Below are 27,262 nucleotides of genomic sequence, written 5' to 3' on the forward strand. Positions count from 1 at the left end.
GATCACTGTGAGTTCGAGACCAGCCTGGGCTACACAGTGAGTTCCAGGTCAGTCTCAATTACATAGTGAGACCCTCAAAAAAAAAAAATGTTCACTCAAAAGAGAAACACTGTGAAGGTTTCAGTAAGCTTGGAAGGTCTTATCTCCTGGTGGTGGCTTAAATGGACCCTCATCCTCTCCCAGGCCTCTATTGCCATACTGGGAGCCACTGTGGAGAGTATTGTGAGATTTCATGCATAAAACTTCCGTAAACTGGACCCTGAAAAGCAACCACGGGCCACCAGAAGAATCAAGGGGAACCTTCTTTTTCCTGAACTGCTACCAGGAGGGCCAAAGGACAGAGACAGAGGAGGACAGGGTCTCAAGGTGAATCAAAAGCCTACACATTTGGAGAGAGTGATACGAAGGACACAGCACAGTTCAGTCTGTTGCCTCAAATAGCACTTGAGACCTGACATGTTAGAAATCCCAGACATTTCTGGGTTCAGTGCTGCAATCACAGAGAATCAACACCCCTGAAAGAGATCTTGCCCACACCTCCACTGCCTCCCTGACTGCAGGCAGACACATTCCATCTGCTCACAAGGCAGACGGTCTCCCCACCCATTGCTCCTTTTCCTGGAGACCATGACCACCACAAACAAGGACCATTTGGGACTCAAGTCTGACTGCTTCTGGAGCTCTGTGGCCCATAAACCCTGACCACTATAGTTCACTTTATTTTGAGCCACCCTGCTCTCCTTTCCCAGGGGTCTGTGTGCTTTTTCAGTCTGGAGTTTTAGTTTGAAGACACAGCCCACTGAAAACGAACAGTGTAATTTCCTATGTGCAAATATTTGCAAACAATTTTTCAAAACAGTACATGTTTTAAAAATTCAAGTCAAATCCAGGTACAGACTAACTGGTTGCTATCACCCAGCCCCTCACACCCACAATATGAAAGCAGTCTGTTTAAGGCACCAGTGACTCCAAAGGAGGTTAGTTTCTTGAGCTTGGGAGTCAGCCCGAGGGAAACGCTGAGGCTTAATGACAGAAGGGACCACTCCAGTCTCTAGCTGTTCTGGGCCAGAAGCCAAAGGCTTTCATGTAGGCAGCATGTTGTGTGGCTGTAGCTAAGGATGGACCTACACTCACCATGGAGCAGTGCCACCCCAGTAATTTGGAAACTCAAGTAAGGAGGGTGTGCTCCCAGGGCCTTGCATGGCAGAGAATACAACTGACTTTCGCTCTACTCAAAACTTCTCCAGTACTGTGTACTCCTAAGCCTCTGTGTAAAAGGAGCCTGAAGAGGGAGCTGCAGAGGCCAGCACATCCTTGATGGCTTCATGTGTGATCCAGACAAACACAAAAAAAAAAAATGTTCACTCAAAAGAGAAACACTGTGAAGGTTTCAGTAAGCTTGGAAGGTCTTATCTCCTGGTGGTGGCTTAAATGGACCCTCATCCTCTCCCAGGCCTCTATTGCCATACTGGGAGCCACTGTGGAGAGTATTGTGAGATTTCATGCATAAAACTTCCGTAAACTGGACCCTGAAAAGCAACCACGGGCCACCAGAAGAATCAAGGGGAACCTTCTTTTTCCTGAACTGCTACCAGGAGGGCCAAAGGACAGAGACAGAGGAGGACAGGGTCTCAAGGTGAATCAAAAGCCTACACATTTGGAGAGAGTGATACGAAGGACACAGCACAGTTCAGTCTGTTGCCTCAAATAGCACTTGAGACCTGACATGTTAGAAATCCCAGACATTTCTGGGTTCAGTGCTGCAATCACAGAGAATCAACACCCCTGAAAGAGATCTTGCCCACACCTCCACTGCCTCCCTGACTGCAGGCAGACACATTCCATCTGCTCACAAGGCAGACGGTCTCCCCACCCATTGCTCCTTTTCCTGGAGACCATGACCACCACAAACAAGGACCATTTGGGACTCAAGTCTGACTGCTTCTGGAGCTCTGTGGCCCATAAACCCTGACCACTATAGTTCACTTTATTTTGAGCCACCCTGCTCTCCTTTCCCAGGGGTCTGTGTGCTTTTTCAGTCTGGAGTTTTAGTTTGAAGACACAGCCCACTGAAAACGAACAGTGTAATTTCCTATGTGCAAATATTTGCAAACAATTTTTCAAAACAGTACATGTTTTAAAAATTCAAGTCAAATCCAGGTACAGACTAACTGGTTGCTATCACCCAGCCCCTCACACCCACAATATGAAAGCAGTCTGTTTAAGGCACCAGTGACTCCAAAGGAGGTTAGTTTCTTGAGCTTGGGAGTCAGCCCGAGGGAAACGCTGAGGCTTAATGACAGAAGGGACCACTCCAGTCTCTAGCTGTTCTGGGCCAGAAGCCAAAGGCTTTCATGTAGGCAGCATGTTGTGTGGCTGTAGCTAAGGATGGACCTACACTCACCATGGAGCAGTGCCACCCCAGTAATTTGGAAACTCAAGTAAGGAGGGTGTGCTCCCAGGGCCTTGCATGGCAGAGAATACAACTGACTTTCGCTCTACTCAAAACTTCTCCAGTACTGTGTACTCCTAAGCCTCTGTGTAAAAGGAGCCTGAAGAGGGAGCTGCAGAGGCCAGCACATCCTTGATGGCTTCATGTGTGATCCAGACAAACCCCTGACACCTTAATGCCAGGAGCACAGGCATGGATCCCTTGGAGCATTGGTGTCAGTCCAGTATCAGAGGAAGAAAGGCCCAGAGATGAAGATCCAAGTCATGTGGACAAGGCTGGAGATCAGAAAGGGCACTGCAGGCAGTTGGGTCTGTGTCACTGTGAAGAGCTGGTCCAAATGAAGATGTTTATAAGGGTTTCCCTACACAGCACTGAGGCCAGGCTTGCACCCCAAAAGAAATGAGGCAGCACTGCCTTCAGGAGGGGTGGTCTATGGGGTCAGCTGTCCTCATCGTCCTTGCAAAGCAGGAGCTCGGAAGTCCTGCAGCAGCAGCTCAGCTGAGGGAAGCACAGTTCAGCTCTGCATCCTCCTGGCTGTCCCCTGCCACCTCCTCCAGTTCATCGGGGCTGTCAGTGATGTTGGGCTCGCTGGAGCACTGCCGGTGGGGTGGTGAGAAGCGGGGCGGCAAGAGCAAGCACTTGTCCTCACTGCCAGCCTCCTCCCCTAAGCCTGCGTGCATCATGGTGGCCATGGCCAACAACTGGATGTCCGAGTGGGCATTGGCCACGGTGTGCCGCCGGACACTGCCACACTTCTCCAGGTAGGCCTCCCCCTCCTGCTCTGTCAGTGGGGTCAGAGCCATCTCGTTCACGGGCCGGCTAACTGTCGTCAGCGGAGAGGCGTAGTTCAGGAGTGGCATCTTGGGCCGGACTCTGGAGTGCCTCCGGGCTGTAAAAGAGAAAGCAGGAAAGGCTATAATAGGGGAGGGAATAGTGGGGACCAAAACCCCTCATTAGTTTGGGGAGAAGTGAGGTGGTGGCTCAACAGCTAGGGACAACATTGGGTGCAGCCTTGCTGACCTGTGAGGGGAGAGCACGGCCACGCCTCCCTTGCAGCTTGACCTGTTTATGCCATATATAGCCCCCAATCAACCAGGCAGTCACCAAAAGACTTTCCTGAAGGATTAGGGCAGGGGATCTCTTTCCTAGCTGCTGCCTGAGCTTCTCTGGATTTACCCTAAATCCCCTTTCAGCCAACCTCTTCTGAAGACCTGGAAACTGTCTGGGTCAGCTCCAAAGAAGCCTCTGGCTCTATTCAGGATGTGTTCTCTGTAGTGCCAACAAACCACGAAAGGGTCCCCAGAAGCTTAAATGCAGGGGGAGAGGTGACTGGGGAAAGGCTCAGCTACCAAAGCCAAGGCATCCTTCAGCTCACAGGGAACCAGGACTGATGCTCTTTACCTTCCACCAGGTTGATGAGCTGAGCAGTGTGCACACTGCTCCCCTGGATGCAAAGACATTCAGCACGATCAGAAAGCAGGCAAGTCTCCATGGATAGCACCAGAGAGGAGGGCTAGACATGAGTTATTATAATTGCTGGGGTTTTATTTTTCTTTTCACTCCAGAGCCTTCACCCTGAGCTGCATCCCCAGTCCCTTATTTTTTATTTAGAGACAGTGTCTTACTAAGACCCTAAATTGCCCAGGTTGGACTTGAACTTACCATCTTGGTCTCCCAGAGTGCTAGAATGACAAGTATGCAGTACCATGAAAACTGTTTTTAGTCCTCACCATGTTCCAAAACTGTGCTAATCCCATCTTTTAAATCCCTCTGGAAGCAGAACCCAAGTCATGATGTATTATTAGCTCCCACTTTACAGGTGAGAAAGTGAAATACCAGAGCAGTAAGGACTGACCCAAGGTCACATAACTGGAACATAGTCAACATGTCTCACTGCACATGCAAAGTGAGTGCAGCAATAACTATGACAGACAAAGTACCTCAAGGGAAGGATGGGCCTGTGTATGGAGTTCAAAGGTGGGAAAAACATCTGGGGACAATCAGGAAACTTGCCAAGGAGGATGTACCTCATGTACCTTGGAGTTGGGCCTTTGGGGTGGACACAGGGTAACAGCATTCAGAACAGTGGGGACAGCCTGAGCTAGGTGCTGATACAGGTGCACCCTCGGGCTACAACCTGGCTGGAACAGAGTCTGTGGACTGACGGAGAAGAGTCAAAGCAGGCAGGATATGTGTGTGCTAGGCAGGCCTCGGAGTGACACATCAGACAGGCAGGGGCGGAGATGACCCTAGAGGTGTGCAGTGGGATGGGGTAGGTGTCAGGAAGAATGCCCCAGCAGGAGCATGCAGGACAGGTTGGAGCCAGAGCGATTAGGAGTGAAGAAAGTCAGGGAATGGCTTACCATCCTTTCTAAAATAAATACAAATCACATGTGGAAGAAAGTTAATGCCCACTGTAGTCAAGACACAGGCTGAGCAGGGCAGGAACTAGAGCTGCGGTGATGAGAGTGAGGAGGACATGGGACCAGGGAGGGGCTGGAGTCCACACAAAGTCTGACACTGTCCGGCCCAACAGGTGGGAGGCCAGGGTCTGGGGTGAGGGCGACGCCAGGACAAGAGAGCATGGGACAGGGCACAGGCAGATTTGGGGAAGAGGCTCAGATGCAGAGGAGGCAGGAGCAGCAGTTCGTGGGCCCCAGAGCTGGGCCCTGGCCACTCAGAGCCTCAGACGCTGACGCCCCCCTATGGGATATGCAGTTGTGAAGCTGGGAAGTTTTCCATCTAAAGACAGAAATCTGGACATTTCCGGAGAGTATGTAGGATGTCAGAAAATGTTCAAAGTAGAGTGATGACAAAAGCACAAAATGAACAAGATTCTTCTGGGCTTTTCTCTTTTAAATGAAACTGAGGTTCTGCTGCTGTACTCACATATACACATATACAAGCCAGGAAGACGATACAGGAAAATTGTCAGTGTTAGTTGCCATACAGTAAAAGGGTTATCTACCAGTGACTTTTGAAATTTCTCCCTTATCCTCTTTTGGATATTTTCCAAAGTTGACTTCATGTGCATGCTTTCCTCTTATAATGACAAAATTTGGGAAAACTAGAGTCAGCTGGCCCTTGGTAGTGGCCTACCAAGGGTCCCTCAACGTGAACGTGATCTGTCTGAAAACAGAGATGGGCTTGAGGACTAAATCATCCTGGTACACGCCTGTGTGGGGGTGGATAAAATGAGAGGAACCACCAATGACAGTAAAAGTACGGCAGCTGACACACGGGATAGCACTCAGAAGGGTCCTGAGCACCTCGTTCGTATCCATTAAACTCCCCCAGTGGTTACGACAGTTTTTTAGATGAGGAAACGGGGGCACCAAAAGGTTAGGTAACTTGTGCAGTGCCATGAAGGAAAGACAGAGCTGGGACTGGAACACAGGAATCGCCCTTTCACCCAGGAAGGTCCCTGCCTCTGGGGCAGGATGGTGGTGTGAGAGCCTGGAAAACCAGGGCAGTCAGGCAACCGAAGACTCCCAGAGGCAGAAGTGGGCGTGCCAGCAGCACCCCAGCTCCCGGGAGCCCTCCTCTCCACACCTGCACAGGTCCAGGCCAGATGACGGTGGCATGCCAGCCTCCTCCAGACCCAGAGAAGTCCTCCCTGCCATGCTCCTTCCGAGGCGTCCCCTCCTCGCCCCCGCACAGCGTCAGCATCGCAAGCTGGAGCACAGACCTGAGCAAGGCAGAGGAGGTGTGAGGTAGGTATCCTGCTGGCTCCAAGGCTGTGGCCTGAGAGAGCAAAGGTGTGGAGATGCCGGAAATTCAGCTGTGCAGTGCAAGGACCCTTTCAGCCTTCATTTCGCCCACAGCACACCGCTCTGTTCAACTGTCTGTTTTCCATAGTACCCCTCCCTGACACCTTAATACCCCAAACAAACACCCTGTCTCCCCGCAGGGAGGACATGCAGTGGGAGCAGTGGAGACAGAGGCCCGGATGTCAGCATTCCCACGGCACTCTGACAGAATGCGGGGCACTCGCTGAAGGAAGGAACAGTGCTGCTCACAGACCCTTGGCCCATGCTGCTTTGATTTGCTCTCTGCTCTTCCTGTGGGTCTGGAGGCCCTGGACATGAATGCCCACCTCTCCCAGAACTCATGCTCCTGCAAACATGCCCGTGTCTACCTGCAAAGGGTGCAGGTAGCACCAGCTACCATCACTGTGTGTGTGTGTGTGTGTGTGTGTGTGTGTAATGACTCGAGTCTACTGGCTCAGAAGCCCAAGGGAACTGTTTTTAGTCATAATCATTTTTCAAAAGCAAACAACAATCCCTAGAATTCAGACAGTATGTTCCCTCCCATCTGCAGTCTCACTCTTCAGTCCTAGTGTCTCTCTGCAACAGGTGGACATGGTCTCATTATTCCCACTGCACAGGTGAAGACCAGGGCCAGCCCCGGTCCCAGTTCTCTTAGATCCTAAGTGGCAGGGCCCACTCTCCCACTGCACAGTGCCATGTCTCAGGGTGCCGCTGCCATCCCCCCAAAGACATGCTCTTTGAGCCAGCCCGCCTCCGAAGCCAAGTCACAGCAAACAGTGTCCGCAGCAGGTGTTGTGCAAGAGGGTAGTATTGTCCCAGAGGACTGGGTCATTGGTCCCCCTCTTTGAGGATAGGAGACAAAATGCAAAGGAGCAACCAAGAAGAATCTGTGCAGGAGCACTTGTCCCTTCCAAGCCACACTTTTCTATAATGCTCCTACATTCTGAAAACAATTGTGCATTACTTTTATGGTCACAAAAATCAATACCTATAAGACATAAGTGCAAGAACAGTTCAAAGCAGCGGGGACCTCATTAAAGAACCACTCTCTTTAAGAACGCCCTTGAGAACAGCTCGCTCCTCTCACGCCACTGTTAGAAGCATGCACTTTGGATGGGCCATGGGGAAACCCACGCCGGTTTCCAGTCAAGAAGCCCAGCAGCAGCCTGGCTTAGATCTGTTCAGAGAGCATGGGCTACAGACAGGTCCTGTGCTCTCAAGACCTGGTACCCATCGCCAGGAGGGGTTTGTGCAGATGGCACAGCCCAGGAGGCAGGGGTGGAAGGAGACTCAGACAGTGTTATAGGAGGACCGGGACCACTCTCTTCACTCTCTGTGGGGAAGGGGTGTCTGAAAAGTGGCAGCGTGATGTGGGATTGTACACCGTAGCTAAAACTTGGGACAGGCAGACACGGCCAGGATAAGCAGTTCAACTAGAGGAAAGAATGAGCGCAGAGGCTGGGCCCATGGAGGACATGGGCTAAGCAGAGGGACTCTGTGCGTGGATGACAAGCAGCATCGCTGGAGGAAATGGGGATAGGAAGAATGATTCCTGTGGCCCCTGTCTGACGGCAGGAGATAAGGCGGGCTGTCTCCAAAGGGGTCCCAGGCACCATCCACCTGTCACTTCAGTCAGGAGTCCAAAGTCCTCGGAGTGTTCACCAGGCAGCAAAATGACAAGAGAGGCCACTTTGGCTGCTGTGCAACAGGACTGAGAGGTAAAGCCAGAGGAAGGGTGGCCAGCCCTGGAAGAGCAGCCCCAGTGACGTCTGCCCTGTCCTTCCACACCAGTGTCTTTTTTCTGGTTTTTTTCCACATTGGGGATTGAACCCAAGGCCCTCACCCCAAGCTACATCCTCATTCCTTTATTTTTATTTTGAGACAGTCTTACTAAGGCACTAAGTCACCCAGGCTGGGGTTGAACTTGTGATCCTCCTGCCTCAGTCTCCCAGAGTGCTGGGATTACAGGTGTGCACCACTGTACCTGGCAACAAACACTTCTTAAGCTGCAACATATAAAATGCAGTAGCAGCTGCTGAGAGGAAGAAGTGTCAGCTGGATGTGGTGAGAGGCTGAGCCCAGCCTGGGCACACATAGGGGTGTTTCACCAGCACAATCCCCTTCTGGGGATTTTTTACAAGCAGAAGCTGAAGTCAAGACCGTAACTGACCCTAGAGTCAGGCATGATGAGTGATGAAACCAGGGGTGGAGCCCAGGGTCCTCAGCAGAGCTCCTGCTCAGACCCCTCACACTTCCAGGAGGCCAAGGTCGGGCGTGGTGCAGGCAGTGCCTTGGGAATCCAGAAAAGGAAGAGGAGAAGGCACGAAGAAGGGCTGCTGTACACAGATTGCTTCAGAAATAACCCACACACGAGCCGACAGCAGCGTGTTCCCTGCCCTCAACTGGCTCACAGTCTGGGGAGACAGTGACTGATAATCAGGCCATGGCACGATGAGGACCAGGACATGGCCCAGGGCCCTGGGCAGGGAGAGTGGAAGGCACACACAACCTCCCTCCTGGGTGACTTCCCCGGAGCAAAGCTGCGGCTGGCTGGGCCCTAAACACAGCCCATGGCATCACTGCCCAGCCCAGCCCTGTGTCAGCACAGCTTCCTCATCCCGCCGTCTCCTGACAGCACAGGGTCTCTGTTCGGCCCTCTGCGGCTCAGAGAGGTTAAGAGCTTTCTCCAAGCCACACATTGGAGCCTCAGCCCCTGTGCTTTCCAAGCCCCTGCTCTTTCCGAGGTTGCCTCTCCTCTCCCCTGCGGTGACTCACACGGCGGCGAAGCCTACAGCTCTTCCTTCTGCTTTCCCCTGAATGTTTTGGTTTCCAAGACTGGGTGTGGGTAGAGCCGAGACCACAGGGGCTGCGTGGCTGTGTCAAGTCCCCTGGCAGACAGTGCTTCCTCATTAGCTCTTGCCAGACCTCAGAGCCAACCCTGGGACAAGTGCGTCAGCTGCACCCCATAGGGTCCACCCCTGCTGGGCCCCGAGGGAGGCCAGGCTGGCGGGAGCTATCCGCACTGACCTCCTGCCTTGCCCACCTGTGTTTTTTCTCTGCCCCGGGGGAGGCAGGGCCCCATCCCCCATGGAAGGGAATCTCCCAGCAAGAGACTGCATTCAGCTAGGACCTTGTGGAGTCACTAAGTGGCCAGGCTGCATCAGCAGGGACAGAGGGCTGAGTCCTGAGCCTCCTTCTAGCAGCGCTCAGGGGCGGGGCCGGTGGGAGCCTTTATTCCTGGCTCCCTCAGCAGGCCTCTTGCTGCGCTGGCATTCATCCCCCTTCTAGGAGCCAACAATGGCAGCTCCTTTCAAACCCCAAAGGGAAGCAAAGCCTGGATCCCCCCTTCTTTGGGTCCTTTGTTGGGGTGCCTGCTCCCAAGCCTTTGATCTCCCAGCGCCATTGTGACCCCTGCACACCAAGCCCATCAACAGCTCCCCCTCCCTCCGGCCGCACCTGTCACACGGAAAAGTCTCAGTGTCCTGCTGCAGAGCCCTGGGGAGAGGGCCCCCCAGATACAATGGAGGGAGGGAGCGAGGGGTGTGAGGTGCCAAGGCTGTTGTGTGGGACACATTCAGCAGGATTTCTGCTCTAGAGAGGGAAGCTGTGGACCGGGGCAGCCACTGTCACACTTGAGGTCCTGGAAACTGGGGACGGGCCTGGGCTCTAACAGAGCTTCTCTTTTTCCTCCACACCCCTCTGCTCCCACTGCTGAGGAAAGAGTGGCTTCAGAGGGCAAGAGAGGGGAGGAGCCACTCATCCGTACCCCATTCTCCACCAGGGCGGGACCCCACCTCTGCTCTCTCTGAAGCAAGCCGCACTATCTAGGGCAGGCTGCCCCAGAGAGGGGTTCCCCCCTCGGCCCACAGTGCTGGACCCAGAGGCTGAGGCATCAGCAGCCCGCTCAGCAGGCTGGGTGAGGGAGCTTGTGCAGGCTAAGGCGGTAGAGGAGTGGCCTCTGAGAAGATAGACCTCAGCTGCCCTTTACCCAGCTGGACTCTGCTCAGCTCCACAGGCTAAGGCATTTCCTGCACGCCCTAGTTTTTATTGCAGTCGGGGTCCTAGCAGCTCTGTGCCCGGCTGGGATGAGTGTTAATATCCCCATCGTGCCCAGGGGCAGACTGAGCCTAGAGAGGCCCCCGACCCACTCCTGAAAGGGGTACACGCAGTCAGGGAGGCCGCTTCGGTACTTCTGGTTTCCAGAGGTTTGGGCTGAACTGTCTGGCTGAGGGTTCCTCTGGGACCAAGGGACCTGCCCCTGAGAAGTCACATTCGAATGCCAGTTGATGGGAGGGTGACGGGACTGATGGATCCTAAACAGCTCAGAACTAGGGAATCCCAACTCTAACACCCAAGGGGCTGCCTCAGGGTCTTTTCTGGGAGGGTGTTCAGCCCGCCCCACCCAGTGTCCAGGATTCTATCTGTGCCCATGGCTTCCCTTCCCCCAACCACTCTGCAACTCGAAAGCTCTCTCAGTTCCTCAAATGCTCCACCATCTTGTTCACCCATGGTCTGCTAAGTCCTCCCAAAGGTCCTTCCCTTTGCCTGGACGTTCTCCCCTCCGTTTACTCAGCTATCTCCTATTACTGCTCAGGGGCCCATCACAGACGTCACTTCCTGCAGTGGGCCTGTTCTGGTTTCCTGGTCCAGGTGAAGTCTTGTGGTCTCCCGGCCCCTGTCCTTGCACTCAGACTGTACACTGATGAGTCACCATCTTGTTTGCAGTTCCTCACCAACCCTGTTCCCTGGAAGGCAGGGATGCCGCCGGGTTCATCCACCAGCATATCTGTAGCACCTCCCCAGGGCCTGGGGTAGGGTCTCGACATGCATTGGCCAACAGAGTAATAAATTTAACACTGAGCAAGAGAAGGTAATGTCCTTCCCTCTATATCCCTCCTGAGACCACCCTCCAAAGGCCTTGGTGCAAGAAGAAAGGCTCAGGCCTTTGCTGTATAATTTGGCAAAAATGTATAATTATTTTGGTTGGAAAGCCAGCGGTATCTCCTCTCACAGGGAGTCCTCTGGAACAAACTTGCAAATCTACTCTTGTTCCTTTCCTTGTGTGTATCTGGAGATATGAAGGACTGTTCAGCTGACAGCAATTAAGAAGCAGGAACAGGGGTGCTCCCACCCCTGACATCTGGTTAAAAGCAGAACATAGATTCACAGAGACAAGAGGTATTCTGACCATCTTCTTTCCGGAGAACAAAGGTTAACAACTGTGGACATCTTTACTCCTTGTTATCTGGAAACAGTTCTAGGATCTACACTAACAAACTTTATTCTACTTTACCTGCAAGTTATTTGCCTTCCCATAAGTTGCTGCCTCTGGAGGCTCAAAGTCAATTTCCTTTGTCTTATCACTTCTCTAAAAATGTACTGATCTTTGTTGAAAATGCTTTACAATATGAAATTCAAAGCTACGTATTTAAGAACTCTTTGTTCCCTTGATGTCTCCCAGGCCTATGTGAATACACATGTTCATAAGCTCCTGTTTGTCTTTCTCCTGTTAATCTGCTGCAGGGCCTGCTCCAACTAAGAACTTACAAGGACTGAAGAAAAATTACTTTTCCTCTCCTACACTGGACTCCCAATGGTGGAGTCCCTGCCATGGCCCAGCTAACCTGCAGGCATACTGACATCTCCCTGGGTCCCCACTGTCCTCCAAATTCATTAAGCTGAGCCAGCAGAGCGAAGGAGGATTCCAGGGAGACTGCAGCAACATGGCACCCACCTCAGGCCAGAGAAGGCAGGATGAGCTTCTAGCTCCTGGGTGGAGCCAGTGAGTGAAGGAGTAAGGGTGGGCAGAGAACTTGGCAGGCAGCAGGCTGGGACCAGCACCCTCCAATCTGTGGTGGATGTGGTTCAGCTGGTGTCTCCAGAGAAACACGACCAGGGCCAGGAGCACTGCCAACAAGAGGCCCTGCTTTTGTGTGCAGTCGAGAGGCCCAGGAAGGGCAGAAAACCTCTCTCCCTGGCTTTGAAGCTCAGCCACCACGAGTCCATTACAGTGAGAGGAGGGGTGCTGCGTTCCAACTTCAGGTGACCTACTTCCTGTTCTGCAGCTCCCTGTGAAGGCTGGCTGTCCTACCAGGGGATACAGCTGCCTGCCATCCACCTAATGAATAGTTTTCAAGTGCCTACTCTACACCAGGCACCATTCCGGTTGCTGAAGACAGAGCACTGGACAAGAAGTCCCTGAACATTTAGAGATTTACATTCCGATGGTCACTGAAGAATACCTTTATTATAAGCTTTACCACATAGCTGTTTCTACCAAGACTGTGATCTCACTGAAAGTAATTTTGTATTATGTTATACTACATGATCTAGCTGTTTCTACTCAGACCATCCACACTGTGGTCTCACTGGAGAAGGGGAAAACTCTGAGTCCTCTAGATTCTCCAAGGGACCTAGGACAGAGCCTGATGCTGATGTAGCTTCACAGTATCAAAAAACACCCCAACAGGATTTATGCCCCAAGTTCGGAACTCCTTCCTTATAATGAAGGCCTTGGAAGTACCAATGGAAGTAGAGGGGGTAGGGGCAGCATTTTGAGAACTCGTGCCTAGCCATGACACAAACTGCCTCACATCTCGAGCTGCTGTCAAAGGGAAAGCTATCAAGGGTGGTTCTCCACAGTAGGAGGCTAGGGGAGGGTGGAGTATACAGCACAGTATCTGGTATCAGAAAAATTAATGTTTCAGGCACAGGAAAAAGATCAAAACCACTGATCAAAGATGTGGATCACACAGACGTCACCACGGGCTGGTGATGGTGGTGCTTGTTAGTCCTCCGGGAGGAATCACCAAGCCAGCTGGCGGGGAGGCTGCTGCTACCCAGCAGGGGACAGAATGAGAGTGATCACCATGCACAGATTTTCAGCGACCCACATCGGAAGCCCAGCCCTCAGCACACAGTGGGTGCTCAGGTACCTTGATCACTGAGACTGCTGACAACTCCGAATGGCTCCCCTTACCCAGTGTGTGTGTGGAGCCTGAGAAGCCACGGTCCCCGCCGATGCCCAGGAAAGGAGAAACCACTTGCTTCACCAGCTCCTCCAGCTGCAAATAGCTCTCACTTGGGCCTGTGGGTTCATGAACACTCTGGAAGTGAACATCCAGACAGACAGAGGTCAGTGAAAACTGCTGTGGCTGGCAGGCACCTGTCAGTGGCCCCAACACCCTCTGGGGTTAGAATGCAGCAAACTGAGCCCCAAAGCCCTGTCACTTATCACACGCCACAGGGATTCGAGCTCTGCATGGTGACTACACGTCAGGCTCTACCAGGGCCGCGTGAGGGGACAGTCCCAGCCCCGCTCCAGGTGTGTGGGACCCAAGGCCAGTCCCACCTGCAGCACAGGCACTCCAGAGAAGCAATTTGCATGGATTCATGCACAGAGGCCTCTCGGACCCAGGAAGAAGGATGTTTTCCTTCTCTCTCTTCTGGGGATGGGAAATAAAGACACAGAACTAACATAACTTGTCCAGCAAAATGCAGCCAGTAAATGACAAAAGCCCTGGACGGGAACCTAAGATACCTGGCTCCCAGCCCATCTCCCTGCCACTTCTCAACAGGCTGGAGAAGAGGGAAAGAGTATGAAAGAGTTCAGAACAGTAGAAGAGGGAGAGGGTCTTAGAAACAGGCCCGCTGATAGTAATATGAGGAGCCAGTTAAGAAGCCCAGCTTGGGGCTGGGATGTAGCTCAGCAGCACAGTGCCTGCCTGTCAAGTGCAAGGTAGTAAGTTTGATCCCTGGTGAAAGAAGCCAATGATCATTGTTTTCTAGGAAACCGGCAGACTCCCTGGGAATTCAGTTTCCCTACTGGAGCTGCGAGAAAGCAGAGACCAATCAGCAAGGGACAGGGTCCCAACAGGAAAGAAACAAGGCTGTGTGGGGCTGCACTCAGCTCTTCATGTCAAATTCTCAAAACATTTGGCAGTGCTTTCACCCAAGTAAAGATGCTTCCCTTCACTGAGGCATTTCAGGGCTGGAGGAGGAAGGAGGTGCTCAAGCCATGAATCAGAAGAGGTGATCCTGCAGGTCAGGAGCCCTGGGTGAGCTGGAGCTGCCAGAGACATAGGCTCTGCCCTGGCCCTTCCCAGCTGCATCTCCTGGGATGGGTATGGGAGGTGGCAGGCGGGATCGAGTGGCTGAAGGGAACAGGGAGGCTGAGGAGGGACGGGACTGGGAAGGGGCAGGAGGAGAAGAGATGCAGAGAAGATGTGTGGGCCTGAGACCAGTGAAGAAGCCTCATGTCAGGCTGCCAGGCGCCTGATGGCAGCCATGGCACCGGGTAGGCCAGTTCTCCAGGCTGTCTCTGCTCCTATTCACTCACACTGAACAGAAGCATCAGAAGTTAGCAGAGGAAAACGGGACAGCAAATGAGCTGCTCCACTCAGGACACACACACATCGGCCCCTCAGGAAAGGGGTCCTCCAGGCACAAGGAAAAGGGGAGCCTGTTCACGCTCCCCAGGGACCACACCAGGCCTCGGAAGCAGGACAGTGTCAGCCACAAACTACCATGACTGGCTCCCAAAGCCCAGGGAGCAATTTTCTCTCTCTCTCTTTTTTTCTGTCCTTGATAATCTTTATCTGAATTCTCCACTAAGATTTCCCACACCATAATTCATAAGTGCACGGAGAGACGACAGAAAAACAAAAAGCAGCTCGGAGTGAGCGGAAAATGCATGAAGAACACGCTTTGCACAGACGCTGCTCTAGGACCGGGCCGCTGCCCTGCACATGGCCCTTGGCCTGGACACCAGGCAGGCTAGGCAATGTTCATGGCCCAGTGCAAAATGAAGACACGGGGCCCTGCATTCAAATAGAGGGGAGAAAGTTGATTTGTTGATGGGAAACAGTGAAGCGCTGCCTGGCTGGGCGGGGCCCTCAGGACTCTGGATCCACCAAAGCAGCCTGAGACAGAAGCACTCTGCCCGCCGCCCCCAGGCAGGAGAAGCCCATGGGATATTCTGGAAGGAAGGACGAGGCTCAGAAAGATTTTTGGAAGCGCAATGGAAAAGGGAGAGCCGAAGCCTGAGAAAGGGCTCTTTTCTCTTTCCCAGGTTTAGGCCATTTTGGGGAAAGCAGCCTTGGATTTCGTCACATGGTGGCAAGGAAAGGCCTGGGGAGAGGAGGGACGCAGCAGAAACAGCCCAGACCAGTGTCACCTGGGAGATCAGCCAGAGCCAGAGGCTACCCCAAGAACATAGACCCAGGCTGGGGGAGGACCCAGGCTGCATCTGTCGTTATCACAAGCCCAGAGCTCCACAGCTCCCAAGTAGGGAAAAGCACAGTCCGGGGAACTATTCCCAGGAAACCGGAGAGAAACGACATGGGCATCGCAGCTGAGACTGTGGGGATCTGCAAGGACCAAGGAGCCTGCAGGAAGGAGGCAGTAGTGCCAGAAAGACTGAATGCAAAGGAGAAAGAGCAAGGGCCTATCTGGGTATAGTGCACACCTGGAATCCCAGCACTCTGAGAGGCTGAGGCAGGAGGATCGCACTTTTGACCCCAGCCTGAACAAGTTAGGAAATTAACAAGACTGTCTCAAAATTAAAAATGAAAAAAGGACTGGGAACGTAGCTCAAGGTGAAGGCCTTGGGTTCAATTCCTAGTACCAGGAAAAAAGAAGAAGCAAGGGCCAAGAATAGCTGAGCAGTTTAGCTCCAGACAAATGCTTTATGATCCTGAGCTCATGAGTTAATTTCTGTGAAATTTCATCTCTGCTTGAAATGGGAAAAATAATAATATAGTCACTAGAAAGACTGGTTCCTTTCCCAACTTTCCAGAAATCTGCTATGACCATGGAGCTTCTCAGACTGCCCTTCTATCTGCCAAGAGAGGAAGCCCTGCATGGCCATCAACAATCATAAGACTGGAAGCCAAGGACCTAGGGTCAGTCCTACTTAGCCTCTTACTAGCTGGTGCCACCATTCAATGAACAGGGTTTAATGAACACCTACTGTATGCCAAAGATGGGGCTGGGTGCCAAGGATAAAGTGTGAGAACAAACAAACGGGCAAAGAAACTAAGGAATACTTAACTGAGATAAGGTGTCTGGATCTCCTTCTTCCCCTCCCTTCTCTGGGTCCCGGGCCTCACCTGCAGGATAAGCAGCATCTGGACAATGGACGAAGGCAGCTTGGCCTGTGACAGCAGCAGCAAGTCACCCAGCTTCACCTTTAGCAGGACCAAGTCTCGAAAGCCCAGCAGGGAGATCTGGCGGATGGTCAGCTCCTGTCCCTGGGGAGCAGAGAAGGTGAGAGGTGAGAGCTTGACGAACCTGATGGCATTCAGGACAACACACGTTTGCAGAGCACTGGGGATGAGCCAGGTACAGGCATCCGCGAGGCCCTGGGGGCTGTCAGAGTTGAAGACCCAGCTCCAATATTCCAAAATTAAAGCGTTGTTTGAGATAAGATGTGACTCAACCTATTTAAACAACTGAAAGACAATGCAAGACACACATAATAGGAAATACTCTGTCGAGTGGGATTAGGTAGGAGGGAGAGGGAGGAAGAAGAAGGAGAAACAAAGGAAAGATCGAGACCACTTCCCCACAAGGCTGCTTCTTGGACTTCAGGCGTTAAATATGTAAGGGCCTATCCTATGCTAGGCAAAGGAAACATCAGACCTCAGATGTTTACATAAAGTTAGAATAGAAACATAAGTAACTTAGGAAGAAAATACTTGGGAAAGTACAAGGAAAGGGACTGCTCAGCTATGGGAATGGGGTCAGAGAATGAAAATAAGTCCCAAGAGCTGGAATTTATTAAGCTCTATGTGCTAGGTAGGATTCTAAATTTTTAGATATAAATATTTAATCCTCATGATCACTGCTATGGTCTGAATATTTGAGTCAAATTCATATGCTGAAATCCTAAACCCCCAAAGGGGATAATATTTGGAGCTGGAGCCCATGATGCAAGGTGATTAGGTCGTAAGGGTGAAGCCCCTGAGAATGGGATTAGTGTGTAGAAAAATCACCTCTGGTCCTCACCAGGCACTGAACTTGCCTGTACCTTCATCTTGCACTTCACAGCCCCCAGAACCAAGAGAAATGAATCTCTGCTGCTCATAAGCCACTTCATGTGCAGGGTTCTGCTGCTGAACAGAGCAGCACGACCATCCTCCCAGAGAGGAGAGTGGCGCTGTCAGAAAATCCATCCCACGGACGAAAATGTATAGAGGTACGGGAATTCACCCAACATGGAACCGGATTTCAAACCAAAACTGTATGGTTTTAGAGCTCTTGAAGGGCTCCAAGACAGAAAGAAGACAGATCATTTCCCAAGCTGTCCTTCACGTATGTGTGTATGTGTAGCGAGAGAGCACACGTGCATGCACACACCTACACACAGAGAACACACCAAAAACTTGTCACTCCTAGTAGAGCCAAAGTCATCCTTGCAGTGTGCAATGATGTAGACGAAGGTGGCTAGGATGTCCCTGGTGATACAATCACACAGGACAGTGGGGTACTTGCAGCCTACCACTGACCGGAAGCTGCTCTGTGCCGAGCAACTGCCCAGGAGCACAGGCAAACTGTTGACTCTGTTTCTCCGGAGAACCCTGACAAGCAGCCTGGGTCAGCAGCACGACTGTCACCGTCACCTAGGGAACCACCAGAAATACAGAGTCCTCGGGCTCCACCTCAAATATTCTACAGCAGAAACTCCTGGGTGGGGGCCCAGGAACCCAGGTTTTGCCAGGGGCCTGGCTTTCACCAAGTCATGCACCAGAGGTATCGAGATGAAATCATTCTGGGCTTTGGACAGAAAGGCTTTGGCCCTAAAAACACTGCCCTGGGATCTGGGAAGGACAACAACCCATTTGTCCAGCCACTTCCTGGGAGACTGGATGTGACGGCAGAACAAAGCTGCAGGTCCTGCTGCATGGAGACCAGCTGGCGTCACCCAGGGATTACGGGTGATGAAGAGCCTGTTCCCTACAGGGCACAGAGCCTGGCCTGCAGTATGTGTGCTACAAATGCTGTTTTCACTCAACTGCATCTGCTCCCTTCCCGGGCACTTTTCATTGTAGTTGTCATTCCGTGCCCGTCACAGAAGTAAGATGTTCACACATATATAATAGACTTTAACCAGATTTTTACAGTTTCATATCAATTTCCTATCATTATAGCTGTCTTTCTATAACATTAAATCATTACAAATGGAAGTACCACTGTGTTGGGTACTTTTGATAAGTTACCTTAATTAGGAGGCACTTTCACTTCTTGGAGTGAGGCAGGGTATCCTCATGTAGCCAGCTTCCAGCCCAACATTAAACCTTACACACTCAGGAGAAAGGTCTGGATATATTAAGTGACCAGAGGGCATGTGGCATCCATCCCTGGCACATCTTATGTCAAAAGGTAAGGAAGTGGGTCCAGTTCAACAGTGTGGGACCACCAATTACACCAGAACTGGCTCCAGTTCCCCAGATCATTAATCTCACCAAAACATGGTCCCCAGAGGCACAAAGGCTCTCTTTGTATGCAAAATATGGTCTCTGATGCTAGCAGAAAATGAATTTATGGGAGGGTAGGGGTGCCAGGCTAGACCAACCTGCCATACAAAGAAGACCATCTGCAGCCATTAACCAGGGTACTGACTTGTCATGAAGCCCCTGACATCTCTTCAGTTCACAGTGAATCAGAGGGGGAATTCATATTCATCCAGAACTGGCTTTTCTATTCTTGTTTTATTCTGGGAGGAAGAAATAAAGAAGGGAAACCTAGCCTTTCAGAACCCCTGCGGGGGGGATAGAGACAGAGGACAGACAGAGAAGACAGAAACAGACACAGAGACAGAGAGAGAAAAGGAGAGAGAAAGGAGAGGGGTGGGGTGGGGAGAGGGAGTGTCTGCATGTCCATACAGTTCAAGGTGCCATCCAATGACTCTGGACAAAGCCCAAAGAAAGAATAAAAGCTGAGAGAATTCTGTCCCATAAATTCATGAATATGTGAGCCTGAGTCAGCAGAGAACAAAAAGGTAAGGGGAGGCTCACAGTTTGCAACTTCTGCATATCCATTGGACACAGATCTTCCCCACCTCTTCTAAATTTCAGCTACACAAACTGACTTTGTGTCACTCTTGCAGTTTCAGCTAGCTGAATAAAGCAGGGCAACATAGGCAAATGTCCTCAGGAATTGACAGGGAAAGAAAGTGATCAGCCAAATAGCAGCATGACCAACTAGAGTGCAGGAGAAATTTAAGTCAGTGGGTTGGCAGTTGAGAAGGATGAATAGGTCAGTATCAGTTATTGTCAGATCTTATAAAGGTTTAGGAGAATCAGGACAGTACCATCCTAAGATCCCTCAGAGGGCCCCTCCCTGCCCTTCCCAGACTGTACTGGGGCCATTTCCACCCAAATCCCATACTTCCCATTCTAGAACCATCCTGAGTACCTTGGAATTCTCTGCACAAATGGCCCTAGGAGACCCAGATCTGCCCACCCTCTCCTATAGGGATGCCAGATAAAGCAGGATGCCCAGCTAAATTCAAAACATTTCTTTTCAGTATAAAAGTTCCCAAGCATCTCAGTATTTGTGGTTTATGTGAAATTCAGATACAAATTGTCATCCTGTGTTTTTATTTGTTAAATCAGGCAACTCTAACCCCACTCTTATGTCTGTCTTCTTAAGAAAAGACCTACTGCTGGTCAATAGGTGCAGAAAAGAGGACAGTTTGTGGGCACAGGGGCTGTACTTTCCATATGAATGCAGGCCAGGCCTAAGAATGTGATGAAAGAAAGGAGCAGGCTGCAGGCCAGGGGCTTCTATCTGTTCTGTCTTACTGGAAATGGCAGAGCCAGACTTATAACAGGAAATGAAATCTGTAAGCACAGCCTCTCAGGTTTTAAATATTGGATACATATTTTAAGCAATTTCAAATTCCTTTAAAACACCATTCAAACCAAACAGTCCCTGTGGGCCCTTCCCTGTGGTACAAGGAAATTCCAACCATTGCCAATACCTCTGTTCCTATTCTGCATATTATACCCACACTTCAGCAAAGTCCAACTACATGTGGAACCTCGACCCCATCAGGAGGGACAGAACATGACAGAGATGTGTATTTTGGAAAGGGATCTCCATGGGCCGCCCTCCGTGAAGGATGCCTATGCTAACCTGGCAGCAACCAGCTATGGTATTACCCTTTGTAGAAGGGGGAAGGGAAGCAATACAAGAAGTAGAATAAGTCAAGATCACAGTACAAGAAATAAACAGCAATCACTCTTCTTTCACTCCAAATTCCTCATTTTGCAGGAGATGAGTAGAGCTCGCCACGTTCTTAAACCAACTCTATGGATTCCTTACACAGTGCTTTACATTATGAGGCTGTTGGTCTTTAGGATTCCTTATAGAGGACAGGGAGCATTATCCCTTTCCCACAATTTGAAGACAACAGCAAACTTGCTTAAAAATTGTGCTTTAAAAAAATGAGAGGGAGGGAAAGAGGTGGGGGGGGACAAGAAAGAAAAAAGAAAAATCTCCCTCTCCATTTTCTCTACTTCAGAAGAGTAAGGGGGAAAAAAACACTCCAAGAATATAAAAACATACTCAAACCCAAGAGGGTAACAAGAGCCTGCAAATTGCTAGTTAAGCTGGCTGTCTTCTTTGCTTGAATTTAAATGCTATATATAGAACCACAGAGGCCTCAGAAGACCTCCATGGTCCTTCACCAACTCAAGCACCCCATCGCCAGGCTCTCCCCCACCCACCGGGAGGCCCCAGCTTGCAAAGGTCAAGAGAGGAGCAGATGGCTGAGGCAGGCAGGAGGTCGTTCCCCAGCAAGACTGACCTGAACTGGATAAAATATTGCCTGCAGGGTAGGGAGAGTCTCAGTGAAGAAGTGGTCCCAGACTTCAGCCAGAACCTCAATGCGATTTTCACCTACACGAGGACAGGAAGATGGGAGGGGAGAAAGAAAGAAAAGAACTTGTCATTGAGCTCCATCTCAAATGTGAAGTCTTACACATTCCAAAATTTGTGGCCAGGAGCTGTTAAAGCCAGAGAGAGCAGAGCCCTGGTGTTACAGGGTCTTTATCCCCAGCTAAGGCCACCAGAACATGTCAGGACAGAAATATATCCAGTCTCATTGGGAATCACACAGAAATCTAAACTTCGCTGCTGATCATGTCATAATGGCGGGAGTGTGCGAGGAAGACTGGAAGTAGCACACGGCAAAACCAGAAACAGGAGAAGAATTCAAGAGTCAGGCTTTTATCACAACCCTCTCTCTAAGAACTAACTCCACAGAACTAGCATTCATCCCTTCCACGGGGGATGGCCCCTATGATCTAACCATCTGAAACTATGCCCTACCTCTCAAGGTTCCATTACTTTTCAGTACGCCTCATCTGAGATCAAATGCAGTTCCAGTTTTGTTTTTGTAGTCACTGATACACTGGCTTTATTCTAGGTTTGAGCTGTCAGCTGACAAAAATATGGAAACTGTCACCTCTACTCCCCGCTTACAATAACTGGGAGGGCAGCATTCTCTGAAGAGGTCACCTGCAAACACTGGACCGGCCTCCTGTTTCTGTGCCTACTTGCCCCTAGGACCAGGAAGCCCGGGCTATGACCAAGTTCCACCCTCATGTTAGAGTACACACACAGGTCACCCAGTGACACCAAAGCTGCAAGAGGAACAGTGCACTGTGTGGGCAGAGGAAAGCCTGCTCCCTCAGTGGCAGCTGCTTAATGACCTAGATATCACAGCTGACTGGGCACTGTCTCTGCTCATCCCAGGCAGAGAAACTGGGTCAGCCGAGATGAGACACAGAGATGCACTTGGCAAAACAGTGTGAGTTCCACTGAACGAATCTTGAAAGATTTATCTAGCATCTTCCATCTATTAATTTAATGGATAATACAGGCCATGGTTAGGGAAAGAACAGAACAAGAGAATGACCACTGGCTCACAGGTCAGGGGAAATACACTGGAGAAATGCAAGCCCACAGCCCCTTACTTTACCTGGAAGAGTACTAACCACACTTGGGAACTGCTTGTCTACTCCCCTGGCCCCTCCAGGAAACTTGGTGCAGCCCACAGGCCTGCATGTGCTGCTTTCCCCTGTATTTCTGGTGTTCAGCACAGTGTAAGTCAACAGATCAATTTTAAAGCCTTGAAATGAATGAATAGCAACTGCCAAGTACTGTATATGGATTTAGCAGATGTGATGGAAAGGAGGTACAACTTAACCCAAATATGAAGTATAAAATAGGTCTTAAGAGTTGGCAGGAACATTTTTCTCTCCTCCTTGGTAAAGAAACTTCATAGCATGACCTATGTAGCCAAGAGACTCTGTCTCCTCCTGTATCTTCATTCTTTGGTCTATTCAGCCTTTGAGCTCTAGGCAGATTTTATCTCAGCCCCTCCCTCCACAATTCCCTATGACACAGGGTCTTTGCACAGCCTAGTCTCTCTCCCCAGACTGCTCAGACCCTCCCCTCTTTGTGCGATCTATTTCTGTTTATCTTCCTCATTACAGTTCAAGTGGATTTGATTACTATCTGTCTCTACTCCCAGCTTATGAGCTCCACCAGGGCCTATGTCCTATGGTATAGACACCACTGTGTCTCCAGCACCCTGCAGAGTACTTAAACATCTCCCAAGTAATTGGTAAATGTTTGTTGGAATCAAATTCAACCTGCTTTCAAATGTAGGCAATGCACATTCACCGCAGGGAGGAGGCTGGGGAGTCAAAGGGGCCATCTGAAATGTTAAGCTACCCCAGTTCTAAATCAGTACATAGATTATGTACCCCAAAAAGAAAAAGCCTACATTAGCTGCTTTGTGGATGGCCCCCATCTTTAACCTTAAGACTTCCACAATAAAGATGGCAGAGGCATCCCAGCCTAGGGCAGAGCAGCGGAGAGAAGGTGCTGGCCAGGGAGGTGCATACTGTAGCAGGATGGAGGTGTCCTGGAATGCAAGGGAATTCCCCAACCTGGCAGCACGGAGAAGCTGGGTCAGTCTGCTGGCTGCAAACTTCAGACTGTTTTGGAGTTTGGAAAATATTTTAAAAAGAACACCGACCAACAAAGCAGGGTCACCCTGGGGAAGAAAGAGTTAAAAGAAATAGCCCATGAGTCAAGAACTTTGCTCCCTGAAAATATGAAGACAGTCTGGATGGAAGGTCCTAGATGTCCATCTTATCAAATCTGACCTCCAGTGTGCCAGGGGAGTTTAGGCAACAGAAGTATATATATATATATAAGTCAGAGAAACCCTCTGGATGTCCGGGTCACTGAGGTTCTTGAAAAGATTACTAAAAGTAACATGTCTCCTGCTCAGAAGACATGACAAATGAACATGAATTTTGCTGCTTGGTCTTTCCACAGCCATGAGGCAAGGGTGTATGTATGTAACAAATATTTTCAGACATAAGCAAAGGTGTTAAGAAAGTGAAGTCTGTTTGGGAATTGGATAGATCTTGTTTGTTTTCAAGCTTTATTTTATAGCAAGCAAATCCTTTTACCCAAACAAAATCCTTCTTAGATTTCTAACACATAAAATCAAAAAGTAGACATGATCTTGGTGAAGATAGGAAAGTCCTCTAAACAGTCCCCACATACCCATCTACTATATAGAAAGGCTGCCACACCCAGAACCCTGGGACCAGAAGGGACCCTAGGAAAGGACCCTGGCCCACGCTGTCTGGCCACACTTTGGGCACAGATATGGTACCGGGGATCAAACTCAGGACCCTGCACTTTTGTGCGTCAGGCATGGTGCCACTGAGATAAATTCCTGGCCCTTATTTCTTGAGCTTTTACTCCTAAGGCATTAAGATGAATGAGACATTCAAGCTTCGCCTTTGAATGGAAAGCTCAGTCAGTACCTTTGTTTCAGTTTATTCAGTACCTTTTTCAACAGGTGGCTTGACTGACATACAATTAATGTGGCCAGAGACAATGCCTTTTGTTCCCTCGCTTCTTGACTAGGCTGCTGTCTTCAGCCTGAATGCAAGATGCAAGAGAACCACTAAGTTCCTGGCCAAAGCCAGTGACTTGGAATAAGATCCTTCCACTGACAGATGAATAGATGCTGAAAAAACCTGTACATCCATATTCTGTAACATTATTCAACCTTAGAAAACAGAAGGAAATCATGAAGTTTGAGAACATTACACTGAATAAAATAAGCCAGTCACAAAAGGACAAATACCACGTGATTCCACATTTATGAGATACCTGCAAAAATTAAAATTGTGGAAACAAAAATGTTGATGGTGGTTATCAGGGGCCGTGGAGGTGTTCAGTCAATTTGAAATTTTAGTCTCACAAGATTAAACAAGCTCTGTAGATCTGTTATACAGCAATGCAAATACAGTCACCCCTTCTGAACTGTGAAATGGCTAAGAGGGTACATTTTATATATTTTTTTAACCTTGATTTTAAAAAATTTCAAAGGCCTTGCTTTAGTGGGTTTTATGTGGTTGGTGGAGGGAACCCCACAAGATACATGTATTTTGTTTTTTGGTACCGGGGATTGAACTCAGGTCCTTGTGCTTGTGAGGCAGGCGGCAGAACCACTGAGCTAAAGCCCCAGCCCTGATAAATGTATTTAAGGGGAGAAAAATGACATAGCTTTATGCAATTTCAAATAGTCAGAGGTTAATATCAGCTTCTATGCCATCCAAAGGATTTGGGGAGGGGGCACCCACTGTATGCCAACCACTGGAACGCTCCAGCATAGTTTTTCATTCTCCTTCTGACTTTGTCTTTTTACCAGCCACTGTTTTGGACACTAGATTCTTTCCCAGAGATAGGAAGAAAGAAAAAGAGATGACAGGATAATTAAGTGCAGCTCCAGAAGTAAATCTGATCTAGAGATAGAGGCCACTGGATTAAGCAAAGGAAAAGGAGGCCCCAGCACGTGTCCCTCTTGAGTGCCAGGCACAGTGTCATGCCAGCTGTTTGCCTGGCCCTCACCCTATTGTATCACCTTTAAAATGACAAAGACTGAAACACACAGAAATTGGCAGTTGCCAAAAGTCACCCAAAAAGTAAGTGTTGAGCTAAGATTGGGCCCCACATTGGTGAGAGCTAAGCATGACCCTTGGCGGTCATAGGGCCAGCCAACTGTTGCCTTTCATACCATCTCCCCAATCATCAGTTCCTTTCTATCTTATGAACTGGCTTCTAAAAATCTTAGAAGTATTCCTTTATCTACCAAATTGTGCCCCATTGAGTGGGTGCCTGCTTAGACCAAAGGGAACAGCATGGCGGGATCCTGAGTCTAACATGTCCCTTCAAAGAAGACCCGCAGGATGTTAAGATCCTTTAACAAGGTCTCCTGAGCAACCACCCCAATCCCACTTCATCTTTCAAACCACAGCTCAGATTTGCACTGCAGTGCTGCCTCTGGGCTGGGCTGAGGACGGAATGAGCAGGAATGACTCATTCACTTGGAGCCTACCAGTTTTGGATGGAAGCATCTCAGCTGTCCAAACATCAAAGGCTGAGTTAGAGAGGCCTGTGTCATACTTGCCTTCATACAGGTTGATCTTCTCCTCCACAAAGAACAGTCCTTTTGCAAGAAGCTGGTTCTGCCAAAAGAGAACAAAGAACACGAGTTGAGGACTCCAGAGTGTGACAGCCCTGTTCCACTCACAATGAGCTAGAGCAGAGTTCGAGGTACTCGTGGGCTAGTTGTGCCTCAAGTCTTAAGAAGCCTTTTGTCCCCTTGGAAGGTCAAACCCGCAGAAGACCATGAGACATACCATGGCCAAAGAGCAAAGGATCCATGAGCAAATGCAACCACCATCCGACCACGCAGGACACAGGGTGACTGAATTCGCTGTGCTTAACACCCTCTGTCTTTGAGACCCTGGATGCTCTCAACTCCCAAAAGGAGCCTTGAGTCAAGGGGAAATTGTGCATGAATTGACTTGTTTAAAGATAAGTTTAGGGTTTCTCATTCTAGCATGAAAGAGACTGCATGAAGAATCTTAACCAGCAGTGTGTGTGTCCATCAGAGAGTGTTGTGGGGGGTGGGAGAGTAATGTTGAGTCCTCTGGCAGTTGCAGCTAACAACAGGTGGCTATCCTACACCTGTCATTGGCTTTGTGTCCTCTGTTCCACCCCATTTGGTCCTGTCAGGTGAGTGTTATTATCCTAGCGAAGAGACGCACCCATAGGATGCAGAGCTGCTCCCGGCTTCCAGAAATTCACTCCGCTCTGCTCTGCTGCCTCCCAGGAAGTCTTCCCACCCAGACCCCTTCATTTCCTCAAAGAGCTACAGCCGCTTCCAAGCTATGAAGCAGCCCTTCTGTGAGCGACAGAAGCTCCACATTCAGTGAGGGGTTGATGCCTCTGTAGTCACCGTATTGTTGCCAAAGGTGCTTGTGGGGAACTGGAGGCAATGGTGGTCGGTGCTTACAGAACACCAGCACATTCCTTAGCAGCAGCATTTACAAAACCTTGAAGCCCTATTCAGATGACAGGAAGAGTATGCATAGCAGGCTAGAAAGAACCTGTACTTGTCCAAGTACCTGCGTGGCTACTTTGTTTTTCTTTTTAATCCCATTTATTTTCATTCTATTTCCTTTTTAATTGATTTAAGCATATATATTTTCATTGATGTGTAGTCATTGTCCATATGCATGGGGTACTGTGTGGCGTTTCAATATGTGCATATGATGTGTAATGACCAGACCATGGTAACTGGCATGCCTGTCTTCTCAGACGCTTATCATTTCTTTGTGCTTGGAATATTCAGAATCCTCTCAACTATTGTGTAATATACAGTTAATTGGTGTTATCGATAATCAACTGTGCTACAGAACATCAGAAGCTATTTCTCCTATTCAACCGCACCCCTAGGCTTCATTGCTTTCTAGCTGTGTAATTTCCTTGAGTTTCGAGTTCTCTGTCCATAAAATGGCATACTATCAAGTTCTTAAGCAATTCATAAAGTTTTTGCAACAACAAATCATTATCAGTACACATACTGTATGATACGTCCTTAGTAATTAATGGGGATAGTGGTCATGGTAAAAGTTGCTATCTCAGACCAGCT

General features: G+C 49.8%; 1 protein-coding gene across 9 annotated transcripts in view; it reads right to left on the bottom strand.

Moving 5' to 3' along the window:
• Nucleotides 1–1,352: 1,352 nt before the first annotated feature.
• Prr5l (proline rich 5 like) overlaps nt 1,353–27,262 on the bottom strand; it is a 144,788-nt gene continuing 118,878 nt past the window's right edge. For all 9 annotated transcript variants that reach the window (XM_033756538.1, XM_033756539.1, XM_033756543.1 and 6 more), the window contains 5 exons: nt 25,733–25,790; nt 21,035–21,126; nt 16,332–16,472; nt 13,202–13,328; nt 1,353–3,341 (listed from right to left, as the gene is read on the bottom strand). In XM_033756538.1, the coding sequence (XP_033612429.1) occupies nt 2,947–3,341; nt 13,202–13,328; nt 16,332–16,472; nt 21,035–21,126; nt 25,733–25,790 (813 nt within the window). In that variant the 3' untranslated portion in view covers nt 1,353–2,946. The remainder of the gene's footprint in view (nt 3,342–13,201; nt 13,329–16,331; nt 16,473–21,034; nt 21,127–25,732; nt 25,791–27,262) is intronic.

Source organism: Fukomys damarensis, unplaced genomic scaffold (assembly GCF_012274545.1).
Source record: "Fukomys damarensis isolate Sample0158 unplaced genomic scaffold, DMR_v1.0_HiC HiC_scaffold_27, whole genome shotgun sequence".
NCBI lineage: Eukaryota > Metazoa > Chordata > Mammalia > Rodentia > Bathyergidae > Fukomys > Fukomys damarensis.